Below are 19,481 nucleotides of genomic sequence, written 5' to 3'. Positions count from 1 at the left end.
AGCGTCGAATGGGCGGTGCCCGAAGCGGAGGCGGTGGGGATTTGCGCTGAATTCTGCATCGACGACAATGACTGCGGCCCCGACAGTAAATGCTGTAGCAACGGCTGTGGCCACGAGTGCTTCACATCCCCGGTACCCGCCCCCCCCGGTACCCGCCCCCCTGTGTTCGCTCACACACAGCGTCAGTATATTCATTACCCGTCTCGGTGTTGCCGCAGTGATGCCCCAGTGATGTGCTGTCAGACCACCTGCGGAGCCGCCGGTCCCCGACTGACAACACCGCACCTCTCAGCCCATCTGATGGAATCAGCGTCACAGAATAAAGTGATGCAGTGGCTCCGCTCCGTGTGTGGTCTCGTCTCACCCCCACTCCGCGCCCCACACACACAGTCACACACACACAGTGCGTGTCTCCGGGTCGGTTTCTGTGCGTCCAGAAGATCTCCAAAGCTTTCAAATGTCGTGTCCGGTGGAAACGGACCACTCAGACCTTCGCTTCATGTTTTTCCCCCAACTGGACACCCAGTTTTCAGACCGCATCAATCATTTTCTGCTGACAATCTATAATGTGCTATTTCTTCATGTTTAGCTTTTAATTCAATGGTGAAATATGTAGGTTAGAGGTAACACGTGTTTCTCAACAGCAACAATTAACTTCCTGCAAAATGTGTCAAATTTCTCCACAATTTTTGCCAAAAATGTTCACAATTTTCTGTTGGCCCTACTGATGAGCTTATGCTGAAAACCAGTAATAATTCAATACTAAATTTTATTGAGTATTCTACAAAACAAATACAAGCAAATATTAAAACAGATTAAAGTAGAGCTTATGGTACTTGTCAAAGAAATTGTGACAGTTTCAAATACTTGAGTTTCCAGATAAGAACAGAAAGACAAACAGGCACGTTACAGACGAAACCGATCGGAAAAGTTTGGGGTGGTTGGAACGGTAAGCTGTTGCTCGCTGGGCTGAATTTCGACTTTCTTGTAATGACGGACAGGGTTTGCTTTGTGTATCTGCAGAGACAGTAGTGTTACGATTCTTTAATATTCCCAGCAATGGGAAAATTGCAAAAAGAAAAAATTCTCATTAATAAGCCCTGTATTCAATATAGCGTTGTATGTCACTGAGATGTCTCAAAACACTTCAAAGAATATACTATAAAGTGAAAAGACTGTATTTTATGGGCAAAACACAGCAGCCAATTGCACACAGTAGTATTTTACAAATAACAGTGGATTGAGTAACCAAATTATTTATTAAAATAATGTTTTGAAGGGATTATTATTTACAGAAAAGCAATCCACCAATCAACTAACAACCAGGTTCCTACTTACTGCTAAGTAAACAGAGACATATGGAGAAAGGAAACTTGCCTAACGTTTCCACTGCTCGAGAATTAAACCCAGGTCCTCTCGCTTGCTAGGCGAGTGCTCTAACCATTAAGTTACAGGACTCCACTCATTAATACCAAACAAACCTGCTATGCAGCAAAATCCACACAGCCGCTCAATCTCCCAGACCAAAGATTGTTAAAGATAAATCAAACAACATTCACTAGTGATCTATTCCTCCAGCCGAGTGGAAGACCGTTCCCATTGGGAAGTCTGGGATGCACTCAACCCAAATGTTTGTCCTCCAGCCTCAAAAAGTTGGTCCATGGAGATTTGCAGTTGTCACAATAAATTACTGATCTGGGAATTGTTACACCTATTACTTTTAATGGGGGGCCTTCACATCCATCAACATTGTGGTTAGCCAGTTGCACACAGTAGTGTCCCACAAACAGCCATGAAGAGAGTGAGCAATTTTATAATGGGAATTGTTGGTCAGGACACCGTGAGAGAGAAAAGCTTCCTTCTCCTTTTTGAATAGTGCCTTGGAATCTTAAACCTGATCAGGGTTTACTATCTCATCAGAAGGACGACACCTCTGACAATGTACTACCCCAGTACTATATTGGAGAATCAGCTTACAATGTGTCATTCTAAATCCTAAAGTGGGACCTGAACTCACAACCTTCTGACTTGGGGCAAGAGCAACCACTGAGCCGAGTTGATACACTGAGGGAAGATGATCTGATCTCACCAGAGCACATGTGAAAGAGAAGAGGCAGCCTCCTGCGCTACAACTGCTAATCTAGAGACTTCAAGATCATGTTCAAATGCTGACACTCCAGTGAATTGGTGGAACACACTACATTCTCTTTCAGATGAGATGTTAAACCAAGGTCCCAATTTGCCTGTTTTTAGATGGATGGTAATGATGGCACGATTCAAAAAGAGAAGTTTCTCCCAGTTGGTCAATAATCCCCAAATAAAATTGGTCGTTCAGTTCATGTCTGTTTGTGAGGCATTGCTGTGCACAAATTGTCTATCAGGTTTGTCTGCAAAACTCTACAGTAAATCTGTGGCAGGGTTTGTGATATTGGTGACATAAGCTGCAATATCATAAGCTGATTCTCAATGGTGAAACAAGTCTATTCGAGTATACAATATTGGTCCTGGCTTGGTCACCCTCACTCCTCTTTGCCCTTCAAGTCCAACAACTTACCTGGTCATGACGGAGTTGTGCAATTTCTTTTCTCTCTTGCTCCTCTTTTCGATTCTGCTTTTCCTGTTCTGCCTGCTCTCGCATCACCTCTTTATCAGCTTTGTACTTCTCAAATTCCATACGTTCTTTTGCTCGCTTCTCAGTTGCCAGCTCAAAGCTTTCCTGAACTACAGAAGCAGAAAGCTTCTCTAAGTTGGGAGACAAAGGCTCAAATAACTCAGCAAATTGTGACAGAAAGTGAAAATCAAGAAGGAAATATTGTGCAGACTGAAGAGCTGGAATATTATTACACCAGACAATCCTTTGTTCTTCAAATTTCTATCCAAACAGTTATCAGCACCACACGCGTAACCAAATTGCCTTTCTTTGTCACAAAAGGCCCTGTGCCAATAAGAGCTTTTATTAACGAGAAGATTGATCACTGGCACATCAGACAACAAGATGCTTCTATGATTACACCCCACCTCATTTATAATACTGCATCCGGCACACACCAGCCCAAAATCTACAGAAGGGGGCAAGTGGGAGGACTTGCACTGGGATTACTTTGAAGATGAAGTACTGTGAATTTTAACAACAATCTGAAAATTAGTTACCTGACTATGGTTTATAATAACAGACCATTTGGCAAAACTTTAAAGCACACAATACCTGTCAGTGATCGCTCTGCTTTCTTTGGCACGAATGGCTCCCGGTAAATAGCAGAGCTGGGGTTGGCTTTAAAACATGCAGCTTCCTTTTGTTGCCTGAGCTCTTCTTTCATCTATTCAAAGAAACCAAATTCTCATTAAACTTCCGCTTAGTTTTCTCATCATGCATTACAGCAGATAGATTAATCGAATAGATACAGAGCCAAGATGCTGAATGATTCTTAACTCATTAACTGGGAAGCAGAGGCAGACAGTAGCAACAGACACACTCCATTCACTTGGAACAGATAGGCCACAGAAATCTTACACATCAACGTTCTCAAAGGCACCAAGATTGTTGAATCCGATGATCTACATATGATAATCTGGGCAATAAATAAATAAATAAGCCTTGCATTTGATATAGTGCCAGTTCACATCTTTGAGACACCTCAAAGTGCTTCACGGAATATACTGTAAAGTGAATTGACTGTACATCTGGAAGCATTGTGGAGAAAAACAAATAGTTTATCAGATTCTTCACTGATGAAAGCTGTACAATCTGGTGCAGTTTTTAAATTACGCAACATCTACAGAACATACATGAACAGAACAAAGCTCATATAAAGAGTGTAGACCAAGTGGTCAGCAGATATTTAGCCAATCTTCCTCAAGCATTTGCTTACCATCTGCGTCCAGCGTTCTGCTCGAACAACCCCTCTCTCTTCTATGCGTAGATGGAAAGGCTGGAGTTTAGTTGGAGACTTCACCACCTTCTCTGGTAACTGAGCCAAGTCAAAGTCAGGAAGTGGCTGCGCTTTAAATGTAGGGACCTGCACAAGGTAATGGAAGGAAGTTTCAGCCATTTCTTGCAGGTTATAGTCCATTATTTAAAAATATTGAAATACAGTCAGAACATACGATAATGCCCCACATGCTATAACCGTTTATAGTTACCAATATCATAGCAACCTTCCACCTCTGACTGCCTGCATCCTGCATAGTAAGCAGAAGCATCACAGGCGGTTTCTCTCTGGCAGAGCACACATGAAAGAAAAGATGCCAATGGCAGCTATTTTCAAAAGACTGGTTATGATAGTAGTGGGTCTGAATTTATAGACCCAAACCTGATATCAGTGGGAGTTTAATTGCACTTTGTTCATTTAATAAGACATAAATCCCTCAGAATCTAGCTATGCAATTTGTGTGTTAAAAGTGATTGGTAATTAAAACTGACAGAATAATCCTTGCATTTGATATAGCAATTTATCACGTTTTCAAGACTTCTCAGTGCTTTACAGAATATACTGTAAAGTGAATTGACTGTATAATTGTGGGCAAAACGCAGAAGCCAATTGTGCACAGTAGTCACACAAACAGTTGTGCATTGAGCGACCATTAAAAAATTATTTTTCTTGAAGGAATTATTAACCCCAGAAAAGTGATCCACCAATCTACTAACAACTGGGTTCTTACTTGCTGCTGGGTAAACAGAGTAAACAGTTTTGCTAGGATGGCTAAACTGGTGAGAAAGTTGACCACACTTACCTCAGCCATCTCTTTACGGATTTCTTGCAGTTTCTTTTCCTTCAGTGTTTGCCTCTCTTTGTCCCGAGCCTCAAATGAGAATGGCTGTATTTCTACATTCTTCTCTTCCAGGGGTTTTGGCTTGAATGGGACGGCACAGTGTGGCATAGTGTTTATCTTAATCTGCTTTACTAGCTTTTCTTCCTACAAGTTTAATAGAAAGAAGCACTTTGATGTTATGGTACATGAAGCAAATTAAATAAGTGAAAGCTGTTTGCTGCACCAGCATGGATTATAATCATAAAAATAGGCTCTTTCCCAGTCATTCTCTAGTCACAACCTCAGGATTATTTTTCCAAAAGCGTGTCACAGCACCCTACCTGCTCCTCTTTAAGTGGAATTCTTACACGGCTTTTCACTGCAAAAACTGGAGAATGAGGCACTGTCAATGGTAGCTTCCTCTTTTCTGGAACTCCCTGGAAGAAAATCTAGTCAATTTTTAGGATGTAAAAAAAACAACTAAATGCATGTCTCTTGAATAATAGAAGCAATAGCTCCTATTCTGCAATGCATCTCAGCTCATAATATCCTCACCACAACATCTTCCAGTATCCGGATGGGGCACGGACGGGGATGGAAAAGGTACTGTTCCTGATCCTCAGGCTTGCGATTTTCTTCCCGCTTCCTGATACGATTGTCGGTCTCCAAGCGAAAGCCAATAGGCTCTGTGGGTTCTTTCACTGGGGGCTTCTTTGGAACAATGGGACCACCTTCCAGGATTCTGGGGTTTAGTTCTTGAGCTTTGAATCTGTAACTGAAGCAACAGCAATGACCAAAATCAGTGCTTTAGAAAACTACAGAAGTTACTCAAGTGATTGAAACCTCAGGAAGCAAACCTGGAAACCAAACCATTCACTTCTAACCAAAGAATTGGTATATTAATAAGTAATTTTTAACCTTTCTTTAGCGCTTTTGTATTGGAAAGATAGACATGAGAGCATACAGGAAATTGTACATCTATAACTATGTTAAATTTCAATATTCCTAGAGTCCTGCGCACTTGCCTTGCAAAAAAGTCGCTCAATCCATGACTATTTGTAGGACATTGCGCAATTGGCTGCCGCATTTCATCCACAAAATATGCAGTCAATCCACTTTACAATGTATTCTGTGAAATGTTTCGAGACATCTCAACAACATGATGGAAGCTCTATATCAAATGCAAGGATTATTACTATCACTTCCTGCCATGGCAAATCATACCCATCCTACAAGTTGTGAACCACGTATGAGAATCTCACTTTAGCTATCTAGTGTGTATGCATATATATATATATATATATATATAAATAAAAAAATAATCGGTTAAGTTAGCTAAAACGTGTCAATTGAACAATACGATGTTCAAAACAGACTGGGAGCCGTACAGAAAATCAATAACCGATTGAGAATTATGGGCACATTAGCAATTTCTGAAAGCCTTTACAAAACATCACCATCTGACAGTGGAGCTCATGGCACCACATCGCCAACAGTTGGCATTTAAAAGCAAGAAAATTGACAAACTAACCTTTATGCATGTTCTAGAATATAGCAACGAACATAGTTATAGATATAAACCAGTGCATTAGTTCACAGAAATAACAAGTCAGAAAGATCACTAACTCAGAATTTCAACCCTCAGTACAAATGAAGATTGAGGAAGGTTTTCCCCTTTCCATCAATCTTTTCTAAGAGCTTGCACACCTTCCTTCCCTCCACCACAGGCTTGTAGAAATTAAACAGCGCTAAAGAGATGACAAAGAGATGGCTCAAAACTTACGACTGTATTTTCTCCACCTCGTCAGCCTCAATTTCAGCTGTGCTCTTACAGGTGGCCTCCCGAGCACGGCCTTTGGTGGTTAGCAAAGGAGTCAGAGGTTTAGTCAGTTTCATCTTCATCGGTACCCTATGAGGACCTAAAATCAGCAGGGTGGGGGGAAGGGAAGAAAAGGCTTCAATGGTGCACGTTGGAAAATAAATAAAACTTTATAGTGAAATGTTGAAACCCACTCACAAATTTATGGTCTTGTCATGGCTATTTTTGTAGACAAACAGACACCTGCACCAGTAAGTTCCATAAATAGCCACAAGGTGGATGACAAATGGTTGAGGATTGTTGCCAGCATCCAGGGAAAAGCCCTCTGCTGTTTTCCAATAGTGTCATGGAATATAACTGTTACGATACAGACTCCAGCATTGCACTGGAGTGACAGCACCAAGTAGAAGCTCAATTCCTGACATGGCTGAAGAGGAGAGATGAGACTATCCAAGTGACAGTACAAGAGTGTCCTGGATGCTAACAAGCTGTCTTTAGAAAGATATCTGAATTGTATAGAGTACATTATAGCCTAAAGCCTCTGGATTAGAGGCTTTAGGTTATAATGTTAGGCTATAATGCTTTCCTCTAATCTAGAGGCTAGATTATAGCCTCCAGATTAGAGGAAAGCAATTCCTTCATCATCAAGGAGCCAATTAGTGTCACATTAACAGTGATTCAGCAGTATGAATGGTTCTACTGACATGTCACCTTTGAACATTCAATAAGGTTGGGCCGAGCTTGTCAATGTCACCCGTGACTCTCCCACGCCCCCTCCCCTCCATTCAGCTGGTGGATCCTGCAATGACAGACTAGCATAGTTTTATAACCACAGAGCTGAAGATATGGTGGCAATCATACAAACATCACTGAGTTTGGTTGAAATCCCATTTACCTTCTTCCACAAGTTGCTTGCTTCTCAAATGATAACGTGATGGTGTGCGACGTTGAAATTCTTCCACCTGCTGTGCAACAGAGACATATGCTTTGCTCTCCATGTCTGTGTGTTTTCTTTTACTCCCACAAGATAAGTTGAAAGGCTTCGGTACAGTACTTCCCTTCAGTGCACGCATCTGGAATGGTAAGCCGTCAACATTACTACAGAAATTGAGCATATTTGGAAATTAAATGTTTTGGTATATTAATATTTTTGGAGTCCTGTAGCTCAGTGGTCGGAGCACTCGCCTCGCAAGCGAGAGACCTGGGTTTGATTCCCGGCAGGGCGAAATCTTGGGCAAGTCTCCTTATTCCACGTGCCTGATAACAATCCCCCAAGAAAAAAAATTAAATAAAAATTTGGTCACTCAATCCACGTCTGTTTGTGGAACACTGCTATGTGCAATTGGAAGATGTGAAAAGCACTATATCAAAATGCAAGGATTATTATATTATTAAATGTTAATTATGCTCATATAGTTTTTTTGAACTAAAAAGCTAATCATCTGAATAGACCCAGAAACTTAAAAGAACTACATTGTTGTGCCTGATAATACAATATTTCAAGGAGAATACACCGCCCTAATGGGAATGCATAGAGCATGTAGTTTTACTCTTAATGAATTGATATTCCTACCCAGAGGTGCCAATAAGAATCAACTGGGACTGATGCCCTTTGTATCTTCAAACCAATTCCCTCAATGTCTTTGCTTCAATCATAATTTAAAAGGAAAATATTGATGATAAGATGTTTTTGCTGAGACACTTTAAAGGTTTCTTGCCTTTTTCAAGGTCCATCTCAAGACCTACCTCTTTCAGCCTGCTTTTGACCATCTTTCCCCTGCCCACCCCACTTGGCTCCTACCCCCAGCTGCCATGCCAGAATGGTAAATCTGTATTGTGTCACACCTATTCAATACAGAAGAGATTGGATGGATCATACTACTAGTTGTTGAGAAGCAAATTCTCTAGATTTTCAATTATTAATCCTGTAGTTTGTGGAAGACAGTAAAGTAAAAGGCACGAGTCAACTTCGGACAAATCTAACTTTCCTTAAACACTCACAGGAGACTGGGGATGCTTGCGCAGTTCATTGGTGAAGTTCACTTCCTTATACACTTGAGTTTCACCATGTGCTTTTATTCGCTTGTCTGTGTGGAACTGGATATCCATAGGTTTTGTGGCTGGAATGCGCATCAGTTTACTGTGCTGACCTGAGAAAAAAAGTTTTAAACAAATTAATTAACTATGTACTTAAGTGCACCCAGAGCTCTATGGCTGGTCCACTTACATCAATAAAAACACCATCAAATTCCAGCATTGGCAATGCAAAACCCTAGCATTCTGCTGTTAATGATAGTTCAATAGCAACAGACACACATTTAAGAGACTACTGTACAGGGGGAGACGAGAGGCTCAGATGCAAAACAACTCAGTCATCAACACAATGTGTGAAAAGATGTAAAAATGTACTACTTTACTGTCAGCATCATTCACTCCCATGTCAGATAGACAATACAATCCAAGCACATACTTGTACCACAAATGGCTGCCTTCAATGTCTCCTCGTTCAGTTTCCTCTGCTCAGCAAACTCCTTCTGAAACTGTGAAATCTTTTCCATCTCTAACTCTTCTGTGCTTTTGCCCTTTGCACCCATATGCTGCTGCCTCCTAGAAAAAGGAAAGGCCATTTTAAAATACATGCCACTCAAAAACAATCTCACCTACCAGCTGGTTTTCTCAACCATCTATACACACACTTGCAATTCCGATTTCCAGCATTGCTCACTAATGAAAGAAGAAATAGTACCTTGCAAACTTTATTTCTAAATTTTTTTTTGGTCAGCTGGGTGTCTGTCGCATGTGGAAACTCATCACCTGCTTAAGAGTATCCAAACTAAACCGAGCTCTTTCCCACACGGAAATTCCAGAGATATTTATCAGAATAGAATGTACACTTTCTTCCATTGTGCTGAGCTAATTCCAGGAAGTATTAGGGGCAGGTTGGCAAGAGCCAAGGCTTGGGGATCCTGGAGTTGGGATAACTGCTGGAGGCTAACCAGCTGAAACTACATAGCTTGCCATTGAAAGCACTGCCTGGCAAGCTTCCCACTGCTTGTCCAGCTAAAACCACCCTATCTGTTAGGGCTTTGGGTTGCAGCGTTAAGGGGAGCTGAGTGGGAAGGAACCTTGCTTGGCCCCAGTGACTGGATTGTGCTTTCATATGTTACATGTGACCTGCACACAATCTACAGGTTTGTTTCATGTATTTCAGGCACAGCAACAGCTGGGGTAAGAGGTTGATCTTAGATACCTTTGCTCTTTCAGTCCTGTCAAATGCTTCCCATTACAGCACATTCCCAAAGTGATGTGACAATGTCAGCAGAGGGCAGAACATTCTTACAACAAATTCACATTCATATAGTGGAGGGAAACAGGCTGCAAGTCCAATGCCAATTGCAGAGGCAATACTGTTGGAGTTGTTAAGATAGGTTAGAAAGGAAACAGAAGGAATGAAATAAATTTTATTCTGAATGAAATCTATAACAAGATTTTATTTATAGAGTGCCTTTCACGTCGGGAGGACGTCCTAAGGCGCTGGACAGTTGGGTCAGGACTTCATACAAAAATGAGTGCAATGAAAGACAGCAGCAAGGGAAGAGTTAAGATAATTTCAAACTTAATTGTAGAATGAAAAGATGAGGGAAAACAACAGAACATCCTGCTCAATTCAATTTCAGGGCAACGACTGGATTGAAAGGCTGCAAATTTCTTCCATGCTTCCAATAGTATCACAGAAATGTAGTAGTGGGACAGCACTTGGCCCATGTTGGCTGTTTACAGGACTTTACTGTGTACAACTCTGCTGCTGCCTTTGCCCACAGCACAAAGTTGTTACTTTAGTATAATCTGTGAAGTGTTTTTGTTCATCTTTCCAGCAGTGTTGCTGCTCTTAGAAACCATCCAGCCTAATCCTATTTCCCTGCTCTTTCCCCTCTTCCTTTGTATGTACTTATCCAATACTTTCATCACCCCAGATATGTCAGCAGCTGCTCCTGGCAAATCATTCCAACTCTGACAACTCCCTGGGAGATGTTCCCCTGAACCCCTTCTCTTTCTCCAAGTCACTACCATTAATTTATGCCCCCTCACCCTCAAATCCCCAACCAGCACAAGGTTTCTCACAAATACATCTCTCAAACCCTTGTATTATCTTAAACACCTCAGTCACTCCTCAGCATCTTCAATCTTCACTGCTATATTAGAAGAGGCCTAATTTCTCTAGCTTCTCCGCATTGCTACGTGCTTCCAGTTAACCTCGAACTTATACTGCACTCTCTCCATCACGTGCATCCTTTCCAGAACTTGACACCAGAATTCCAGATGGGGCCAACTTTCCAAACCTTCCTTACTGTCGTCAAGAGAACTCCCATTGAATCAAAATCTGGAAGCAGCACAGGAAGAAATTTAAGAGATTTCTGCCTCATTTGTCATTACCTCAGTGTTTACAATCTTACTTGAGAACTGTAGGTGTGCTTGGCATGGCTTGTCTGGTCTGTGCTGAAGACTGGGACTGACGAAGACTGCCAACTCTACTCACTGAAGTCTTCGCCTTTGGATTCCTAAGTTCAAGATAAGATACATCATGTGACAGCAGGCAACAGATATTCGTTAGATATAGCTTACACACGATACATTTAAATAGGAGTCCTGTAGCTCAGTGGTTAGAGTACTCGCTTTGCAAGCGAGAGACCAGAGTTCAATTCCAGGCAGAGGGCGAAACCTTGGGCAAGTTTCCTTACTCCACACAGAGCCTAATAATAATTCCTCCAAAACCTAAAACAATAATAAATTGGTCATTTTCAATCTACGACTGTCTGTGGGACATTGCTGTGCGCAATTGGCTGCCGCGTTCGCCCACAAATATACAGTCAATTCACTTTACAGTGTGTTCTGTGAAGCTCTTTGGGACGTGCTCCTGACGTGAAAAGCGCTATATCAAAATGCAAGGATTATTATTATTGAATACTTACTGACTGGTCATTGTAACCAAGTTATCCATAGCTTCGCAGGAAAGCTCTAGGAACCCTATGCACTAAACAGGACTCATCAACAGAAAGCAAGTCACATGAACAGCATTAGAAACAAAACATCAGACAACCCAGATTTCATGGCACTTTACCTTGACGTGAAAGGCACTACACAAATGCAGTTTGTTTTTGTTGATGATGAAAAACAGTTAATATTTAAGGCCTTAGAGGCCAGGCACAGAATAAGGACCACTGCAGTAGCACTAAGACAATTCTGCTGAAAGTTGCTCTCAATTTCAAACTGCTGGTAGTACATTGCTTTCATCTGTATGAAGCTTAATTTGCCAGTTTATCAGCTATTTGCATAAACTACCGAGCTATCTTTGCTCTTCTTTGAAAGACTTTTGCTGCCTCCTCAAGATTCCACAGCACTTCCCACCACAACTTGTTACCTGCACATTTAAACATCTTGTACTGGATCTGAAAATCCAGGCGATATCAGAAGGGTTCCAATATAGATGCCTGAGACACCCGGCTGCTTAACACCACCCCAATTTGAATTAGCGCCCCTAACCCTCTGCTTCGTTCCCTTCAGCCAATTCTGAATCCATGTCTTGCCCTCAATACCCACTGATCATTTTCACATGTGACTTTGTAGATCTATATTGTATGACTTCCAACAGTCAATATGGGCTGTCACCCCTTCAAAACAAGAATGAGGTTGGTCAGATAAGCCCTACTCTTGCTGAACCTCTCTTGGTGGTTATCGATTAATAATTTAACTAAAAATCATTGTGACCGTATCAACTCTCCACTTGGCTGCTTTTCCATGCACCCATTCTCACAAATATTTGTTCAATTCCCTTTTTAAAATCATTATAGATTCGATTCAACCAGTTTTGTTGGCCAGGTGTTATTATATACACTAAAGTTATTTTGGGCGATCACATCTCACTCTTCTCTATTCTAATGAACAGCACCTCCTCTCCCTTATAAATTAAGCATTTCACCCCTGATATTCACACTCGCATGGCATTCCATTTATTAATAATATTTGAATTTGGTATAGCACCTTATTACGTTGTTGAAATGTCTCAAAGCGCTTCACAGTACAGTGAAGCGACTGTATATTTTGTGGGTGAAATATATCAGATACAGGTATCCATTATTATGTTTTTGTCTGCCCAATTTATCTAGGCCAGATTCCCTTTCGTATTCCTGTCCAATACCATTGAATTGGCTGTTGCTTTTGCCCACAACATACAGTCAATTTACTTTATAGTATATTCTGAGAAGCGCTTTGATCTCAAAGACGTGATAAGGCACTGTATCAAATGCAAGGATTATTATATTTGCCCCCTCTCCTCATCTCTATCAGTCAGCCCGAGTCAGTTGTTCGCTGGCTCTGAAACAGAATGGTTCAAGCCGTCAGGACTTCGGATTCAAGCAGTTGATAGGCTGACACTCTAGTGCAGTATTGGGGTTGTACTGAATTGTTGGAGGTACTGTTGTTCCTCTAAGACATTAAAGCAAGGCCATTTATACAAAATACAGTAATTACACTTTACAGTAAATCCTGAGAAGGGCATTGAAATATCCACCCAATATGAAAGGTGCTATATGAAATGCAAGGATTATTATTGAAATCAAACCTAATGTCATGATCAGTTTGCTACCTGCCCCATTTCACTTTCCTAGAGTTCATCAAGTACTGCCTCCTGCCTTGCTGGGACAAAAATATACTGACAAAGCAGTATACACTGTAGAGGAAAAGCTCCATTTTTTAGCCACTTATCACAATCGTTGTATAATGAAAGCCACTGCCCCCTATTCCTGCATATTTCTCAAATTCATTTATAAATATTCTTTTGTCTTTTTTGTCTCCCGACGTGAAGGGTGCTCTATAAATGTAATCTTGTTGTTGATGTTTTCAGTTTAGCATTTCCAACAGTTCTTGCTCAACTCTATCCAGCTGGATTCCATTTTGACATCCTCCCCTATTAAACTCTCAAGGACATTATCCCACATAAATGTCCTTATACAAATGCAAGTTGCTGTTGTACATCTTTGATCTAATACTGTAAATACTGCTATCCCGTCCTCCATTTCTCCTGAAAACTTGGTAACCACCAATACTAACCAAGTAACTGGGAAGATTAAGCATAGAATAACAGTCCAGAGTAATTAATGCCTGTTGTAGGCAAACAGCCAAGGTAGAATGTACAAATTCTTGACTTCACCTGAACTGTTCCAACAGTAAAGGAAACGATCAGGAGCCAGGCACTTCCACACCAAAGGAAGACCATACAACACTCATAACGGCTTCCGACCCATCCTCTTAAAGTATTCAAAGAAGAAACTAGAAAAGGGAAAAGTAAATTCAAACTGCAACTTACAGTTTTGCTTTCTTGCTGACTGGAGCCCCGGTAGCAGGATCCTGAAACCTGCGATCAGCACGAAGTTCAGCCAACTGCTTCTTCACTTGTCCAGGTGGTCTACGTGCCGATCTAGAGGATTGGGAAGCAGGCGGATCAGAATATACAACATTCAAATTCTACCAGTTCAATGATACTCAGCTGGCCCTTGATCTATTTATGGGTGGGGTGGGGAAAGAGAGGAATCGCCTAGAAAGCACTAGCCCCTGCATTTCATAGCCTTACTGAATTTACGAACTGGAGCAAGCCAATCAACCTGCACCAGTTTATTAGATCATAGCAGATTTTTTTAATCCCCAATGCACATTCTTCCGAGAGGGATGCATCCTGCTTATCTAACTCTTGAAAGTATTAGGCCCAGAATGGCAAGAGACAAGGCTTGTGGAGCCCAGAGTGTGCTTCCCCACTGCTTGTTAAGCTATGGACCACCCAACCGTTAGGGCTTTGGCTGCTACCAGCAGTGTCTTCGTAGTACTGTGGACCCTGGCTCGAGAACTGGACTTCCATACCCTATCTTCTTTCCTGCCCCACCCCTCTCGGCTCACCTGTGGCTGTTAAGTGAAAGGTGAGAGCTCATAAACAGTGAAGATAAGGAGCCCAGAGGAGTGCAAGGAACAAGTCTGGGAGAGGTGAGGGTGGAGAGAGATGGGGAATAAACAAATGTGTAAATAAGCATATTGCCAGTTTTGGAGTGAAGGAAAGCAGTTCTGGTCAGGAATTGGATGAGAGAAAAAGGAGAGCTGAGGATCAAACTGATGCACTGGTTCAACAACAACAAGATTATATTTGCATAGCCCCTTTCACGTCGGGAGGACATCCCAAGGCGCTGAACAGTGTACAGCATTTCAGACTCGAGCTGGGATCAGGGAGGGGAGGTGGGGGGGTGACTGATGGCATGGTCAAAGAGGATGGTTTTGAGGCAGGACTTGAAGGAGGCAAGGAGGAGTGATTAGGGGATGAAGTTCCAGAGGTTAGGGGCAGAGTGACTGAAGACTCTCCTGCCAATAGTGGGGCGGGTGGGTCAGGGGACGTGGAGCAGGCGGGCAGGTTGGTAGGGGCTTAGGAGGTCAGAGATAGGGTGGGGCGAGACCATTGAGGGCTTTGTAGGTGAGGACCAGGATTTTGAACTGGATCCTCTGAAGGATAGGGAACCAATGGAGTCAGGCAAGAATGTGGGAGATGGGGTCACGGAGTTTGGTGTGGGAGAAGGCTTAGGCTGCAGAGTTCTGGATTTATGGAGACTGACAAGCAGGGCGTTTGTATAGTCGAGCCTGGAGGTGATGAAGGCATGAACAAGAGTTTCAGCGTCCCGAGGTAGTAGTGGAGTTGGGCAACGTTACGGAAGTGAGGGAAGGCAGAGCGGGTCATAGCTTGGTTGTGGGGAAGACAGTTGAGGGTCGAACAAGACACCTAGGTTCCTGACTGGCTTGGTGAGTTGTAGTGTGCAACCATGGAGGTTGATGTTTCCAGAACCTGAGGTGCTGGTGCAAGCCAATCTTGAGGGCCTCAGTCTTGTTCACATTCAACTGTAGGAAATTTACCCTCATCCAGGACAGGCAGTGGTCCTGGAATTGAGGGTGGAGGTAGAAAGATTGGGTGTCATCTGCATACATATGGAAGTTGACCCCATGTCTGCGGATGATGTCACCAAGGGGGAGCATGTAGATATTAAAGAGGAGAGGGCCAAGGACAGAGCCCTGGGGGACACCAGACGTAACAGTGCAGGGGCTGGAAAAGAAACCGTTAGAAGCAACAAAGTGGAGATGGTGAGAGAGATAGGATTCGATCCAGGCAAGGGCAGGTCCGTGAAGATTAAATAAGGAGGAGAGGCGGGGTATGAGGATGGAGTGGTCGACAGTGTCGAAGGCGGCAGAGGTCGAGGAGGACAAGGAGGCAGAGGGAGCCCTGATCGCAGATGTTCAGAATGTCATTAGTGACTTTGCCCAGGGCTGTTTCTGTGCTGTGGGCAGCGCAGAAGCTGGATTGGAGGGGTTCAAAGAGGGAATGGCGAGAGAGAAAGGAGCGGAGCTGGGATGCAATGACTCGTTCCAGGACCTTGGAGAGGAATGGGAGGTTAGAGATTGGGCAGTAGCTGGAGTAGGGATGGGTGCAGGGAAGATTTTTTCAGGGTGGGGGTGATGACAGCTGTTTTTAGGGGGGTTGGAACTGAACCGGTTGACAAGGAGAGGTTGATGACGTCGGACAGGAGAGGGGCCAGAAGGCGGAGCTGGGAGATGAGGAGAGAGGTGGGGCTGGGATTAAGGGAGCAGGTGGTGGGTTTGAGTTTGCGAACAATCGCGGAGAGGGAGAGATAGGGTTGAAGGAGTATTGGGGGGGATGGGTGGGGGTGGGTCATGAGGGAGAGGTGATGTGGGAGGGGTGGCTGTGGATAGGGCTAAGGTGGCTGAATGTATCCCCTCGATTTTGGTTTCGTGGAAATCCAGCATCTCCTCACAGCTGGTTCAGTGAGTTTGGAAGAGAAGCCAGAGGTTGATCAGGTCAGAGCCAGAAGAGAGCTGCTGGCAGGAGCCCAGCAGGATGTGGTTAGTCTTACCCATGACAAGATACAAGATCAAAATGCAAGGATTATCATTTCTATCCCTCAAAAGATCAGCAAGGTCAGATTATTCTGAAAACCATATACATTTACCTCCTCACCGGTGTCCCTCTAGCAGGAGCAGCAGATGTTGTTCTCCACACTGACAAAGAGGTCACCACATTGCTTGGTACACTTCCAACAGTTCCATCAATTTGCTCTTCTGTAAGAAATGTCAGTGAGCCAAATAGATTTCAATAGCTTCCTGTTCTATCAGGTGTTTATTCGCATATCTGACACAACAACTTGCATTTATACAGCACCATTCATGTGGGGAGCACTTAATAGTGGTGGAGTTTCATGACAAGCCGGGGACAGGGGGAGTCGACCATAGCACAGTCAAAGAGGAAACAAGGAGAGTTTTTGGATTGGTAGCTGAAAGCACGACCACCAATGGTGAAGTGGAGGGGAAAAGTGACATGCAGGATGCCGGAGCCAGCTGAGGGGAGAAGGGTAGGCGGTGCCAGGAGGTGAAGCAATCATCATCATCTGACTCACCAGGCTCCACTGGCATCTTATTCCCTCATGGATTGGCTTCAACATCACTGTCCTACTTTCAAAAGTTTTTAAACAATTGTCCTGTCCTCCCTCTGCAGTCCCCCACAAGGACCTCCTCCATTTTGCTAACTTAAGCCTGCTTCAATCCCCTGTCCACTCGGTTTTCAAAACCTAAAAAAAAATCTTACATCATGTTGTTAATCACCTACTTCCTATTTTAAAACATTTTCTATGTGAAAATGAAATATGCTACAAGTGCAAATGTTGTACAATCATCAATATTACCATCAGAGCTAACATCTCTCATCCATAAAGATGGAGACGCTGCATCTGCCCGATATTGATCTTGACAGCTCAGCCACTCAGTGGGCCTTGGCCTACCTCATGTCCATCACCCTACCTGCCCAACTAATCATGGAATTTCTGCCTCTAACCAGAGTTTACTTCCTTTTAAAAGGGAATATGGATCCTGCCTCAACAGCTCCTCCCAGCATGGCATTCCATATCCTAACTCTAGGGTATGGAATTAAAAAATTCTTCAAACTTCCCATTTACTAGCTGTCTTAGGCCGATACCCTCTAATCAATGACTGGAATGTAGTCACAGAAAAGAAAGGAGAGCTTAGGGAAAAGGTTTTCACACAGAGTTGTTAGAATATTCTGCCAAGTAAGATCAAGGAAGAGCCCATTATGGGTTTCAAGTGGGATGTAGAAGAAAGGTAAAAGGATAGACGCTCGATTGAAGCAGTGGTGCTAAGCCAGGAAAGTGGAGGCAGAATGGTTTACTTACCTGCACTTTCTCCCTCTTTAGGCAAGAGTTGCCCTTTAGGGCTCTGTGCTGCCTGGACTAAAGAACTTTTGCAGGGAACATGAGGCAGTTGAACTACCAAATTCTTGCTCTCAGCAGGTGGGGTTGCTTGATTTATTCCCACCTCATTCTCAGCTTGTTTATCTAAAATAAGACAAGATTTCAGCAAGTGTCTGAAAAGTTCTTCAAACAAGGGGAGTTGGCCATTTTGTCTGACTTAAAGAGCGTCCGAGGTAAAAGTCTGTCTCTTCCAAGTAGCTTCACCCCAATCACCACCTACCCATTCAAACACTGCCAACCAGAGGCCCCCCACCTCCCAGGCCAGATCCAACCCACTGTATTTAAGTGCAATATTAATTATGAGGTAGTTTGTATAACCGCAGATACAATATTGCTGGAAAATATAGGCATGTTTGCCTTCGGGAGGTAAATTGGTTCAGAAGCACTGTGTTGCAATGGCCATTGCTTTCTTATGAATTGTTGATATAATGATCCTGCATTGGTCTTAATTAGAATCAAGCCCTGAATACTTTACCCAAGCACCTTCCCAGCCAAAAAACAGTGTCAGAAACCCCCACCCAAACCAGAGGGGCCCAAACAAGAACCAGAGCTAACCCCTCCCCCCACCACACACAGCCAGACCAAAGCCACCCTCCCACTCACACCCAGGCCAGTACACTACACCCCCTACCCCCGCATACCCAGGCCAGAGCCCCCTCCCCCACATACCGAACCAGTAATCAACATGGAGATCATCCTGGTCATCGAGGTTGCAGAAATCGATGTGAGTTGGCGCATCATAGTTCCAGGCGGCCATGGCTGCGGGGCCGAGCTCCGTGGGGTTGGCTATGGCGGCCGGGCTGAGTCTCTCCCGGCCTTGGGGCTCCCGGTCCTGCTGCTGGAGCTCCGAGGCTGTGGCGTTGGGGCTGTGGCTCCGGTCCTGCTGCTGGGAGTCTGGGGCTCGCGGCGGCTATACTAACCGTTCGGCAGTTATTTTTAATTTTAAACTGAAAGGCGCGCAGACCACTGTGTGCACCAATCACAACGCTCGTCAGCCTCACAACACATCTGATTGGGCGGCGCGGGTCACACTGCACCTTGGGTATGGATCCCCACACACTCCCCCCCCCCCCCCCCCCCACACACACTGCCCACTCCCACACACACACTCCCCACTCCCACACACACACTGCCCCCCCACACACACACACTCCCCACTCCCACACACACACTGCCCCCCCACACACACACACTCCCCACTCCCACACACACACACTCCCCCCCCCACACACACTCCCCACTCCCACACACACACACACTGCCCCCCCCCCACACACACTGCCCCCCCACACACACTGCCCCCCCCCCACACACACACTCCCCCCCACACACACTCCCCCACCCCCCCCCACACTGCCCCCCCCACACACACACACTCCCCACCACACACACTCCCCCCCCCACACACACACTCCCCACTCCCACACACACACTCCCCACTCCCACACACACACTGCCCCCCCCATACACACATACTCCCCCACCCCCCCCCACACACACACTGCCCCCTCCAAACACACTCCCCACACACACACAATCCCCCCCCCCCC

At 44.1% G+C, this 19,481-nt stretch overlaps 1 protein-coding gene across 2 annotated transcripts; it reads right to left on the bottom strand.

Moving 5' to 3' along the window:
• Window positions 1-749: 749 nt before the first annotated feature.
• On the bottom strand, window positions 750-18,999 carry tpx2 (TPX2 microtubule nucleation factor). 2 transcript variants are annotated; one of them, XM_007905151.2, is made up of 16 exons: window positions 18,601-18,999; window positions 17,854-18,015; window positions 16,621-16,729; window positions 13,932-14,042; window positions 11,023-11,127; window positions 9,039-9,175; window positions 8,570-8,718; window positions 7,464-7,641; window positions 6,533-6,668; window positions 5,305-5,524; window positions 5,091-5,186; window positions 4,732-4,914; window positions 3,870-4,016; window positions 3,206-3,317; window positions 2,555-2,742; window positions 750-1,017 (listed from the first exon to the last, which is right to left on the bottom strand). In XM_007905151.2, the coding sequence occupies exons 1-16, from the start codon at window positions 18,686-18,688 to the stop codon at window positions 907-909; spliced, it is 2,232 nt and encodes a 743-aa protein (XP_007903342.2). In that variant the 5' UTR covers window positions 18,689-18,999; the 3' UTR covers window positions 750-906. The 2 variants fall into 2 exon arrangements, with proteins under 2 accessions (XP_007903342.2, XP_042197761.1); XM_042341827.1 differs by having other exon boundaries at window positions 2,555-2,721.
• Window positions 19,000-19,481: the final 482 nt, after the last annotated feature.

The sequence above is a fragment of the Callorhinchus milii genome, unplaced genomic scaffold (genome assembly GCF_018977255.1).
Source record: "Callorhinchus milii isolate IMCB2004 unplaced genomic scaffold, IMCB_Cmil_1.0 Scaffold18, whole genome shotgun sequence".
NCBI classification, from domain to species: Eukaryota; Metazoa; Chordata; class Chondrichthyes; order Chimaeriformes; family Callorhinchidae; genus Callorhinchus; species Callorhinchus milii.
This window is presented reverse-complemented; position numbering and strand designations above follow the sequence as displayed.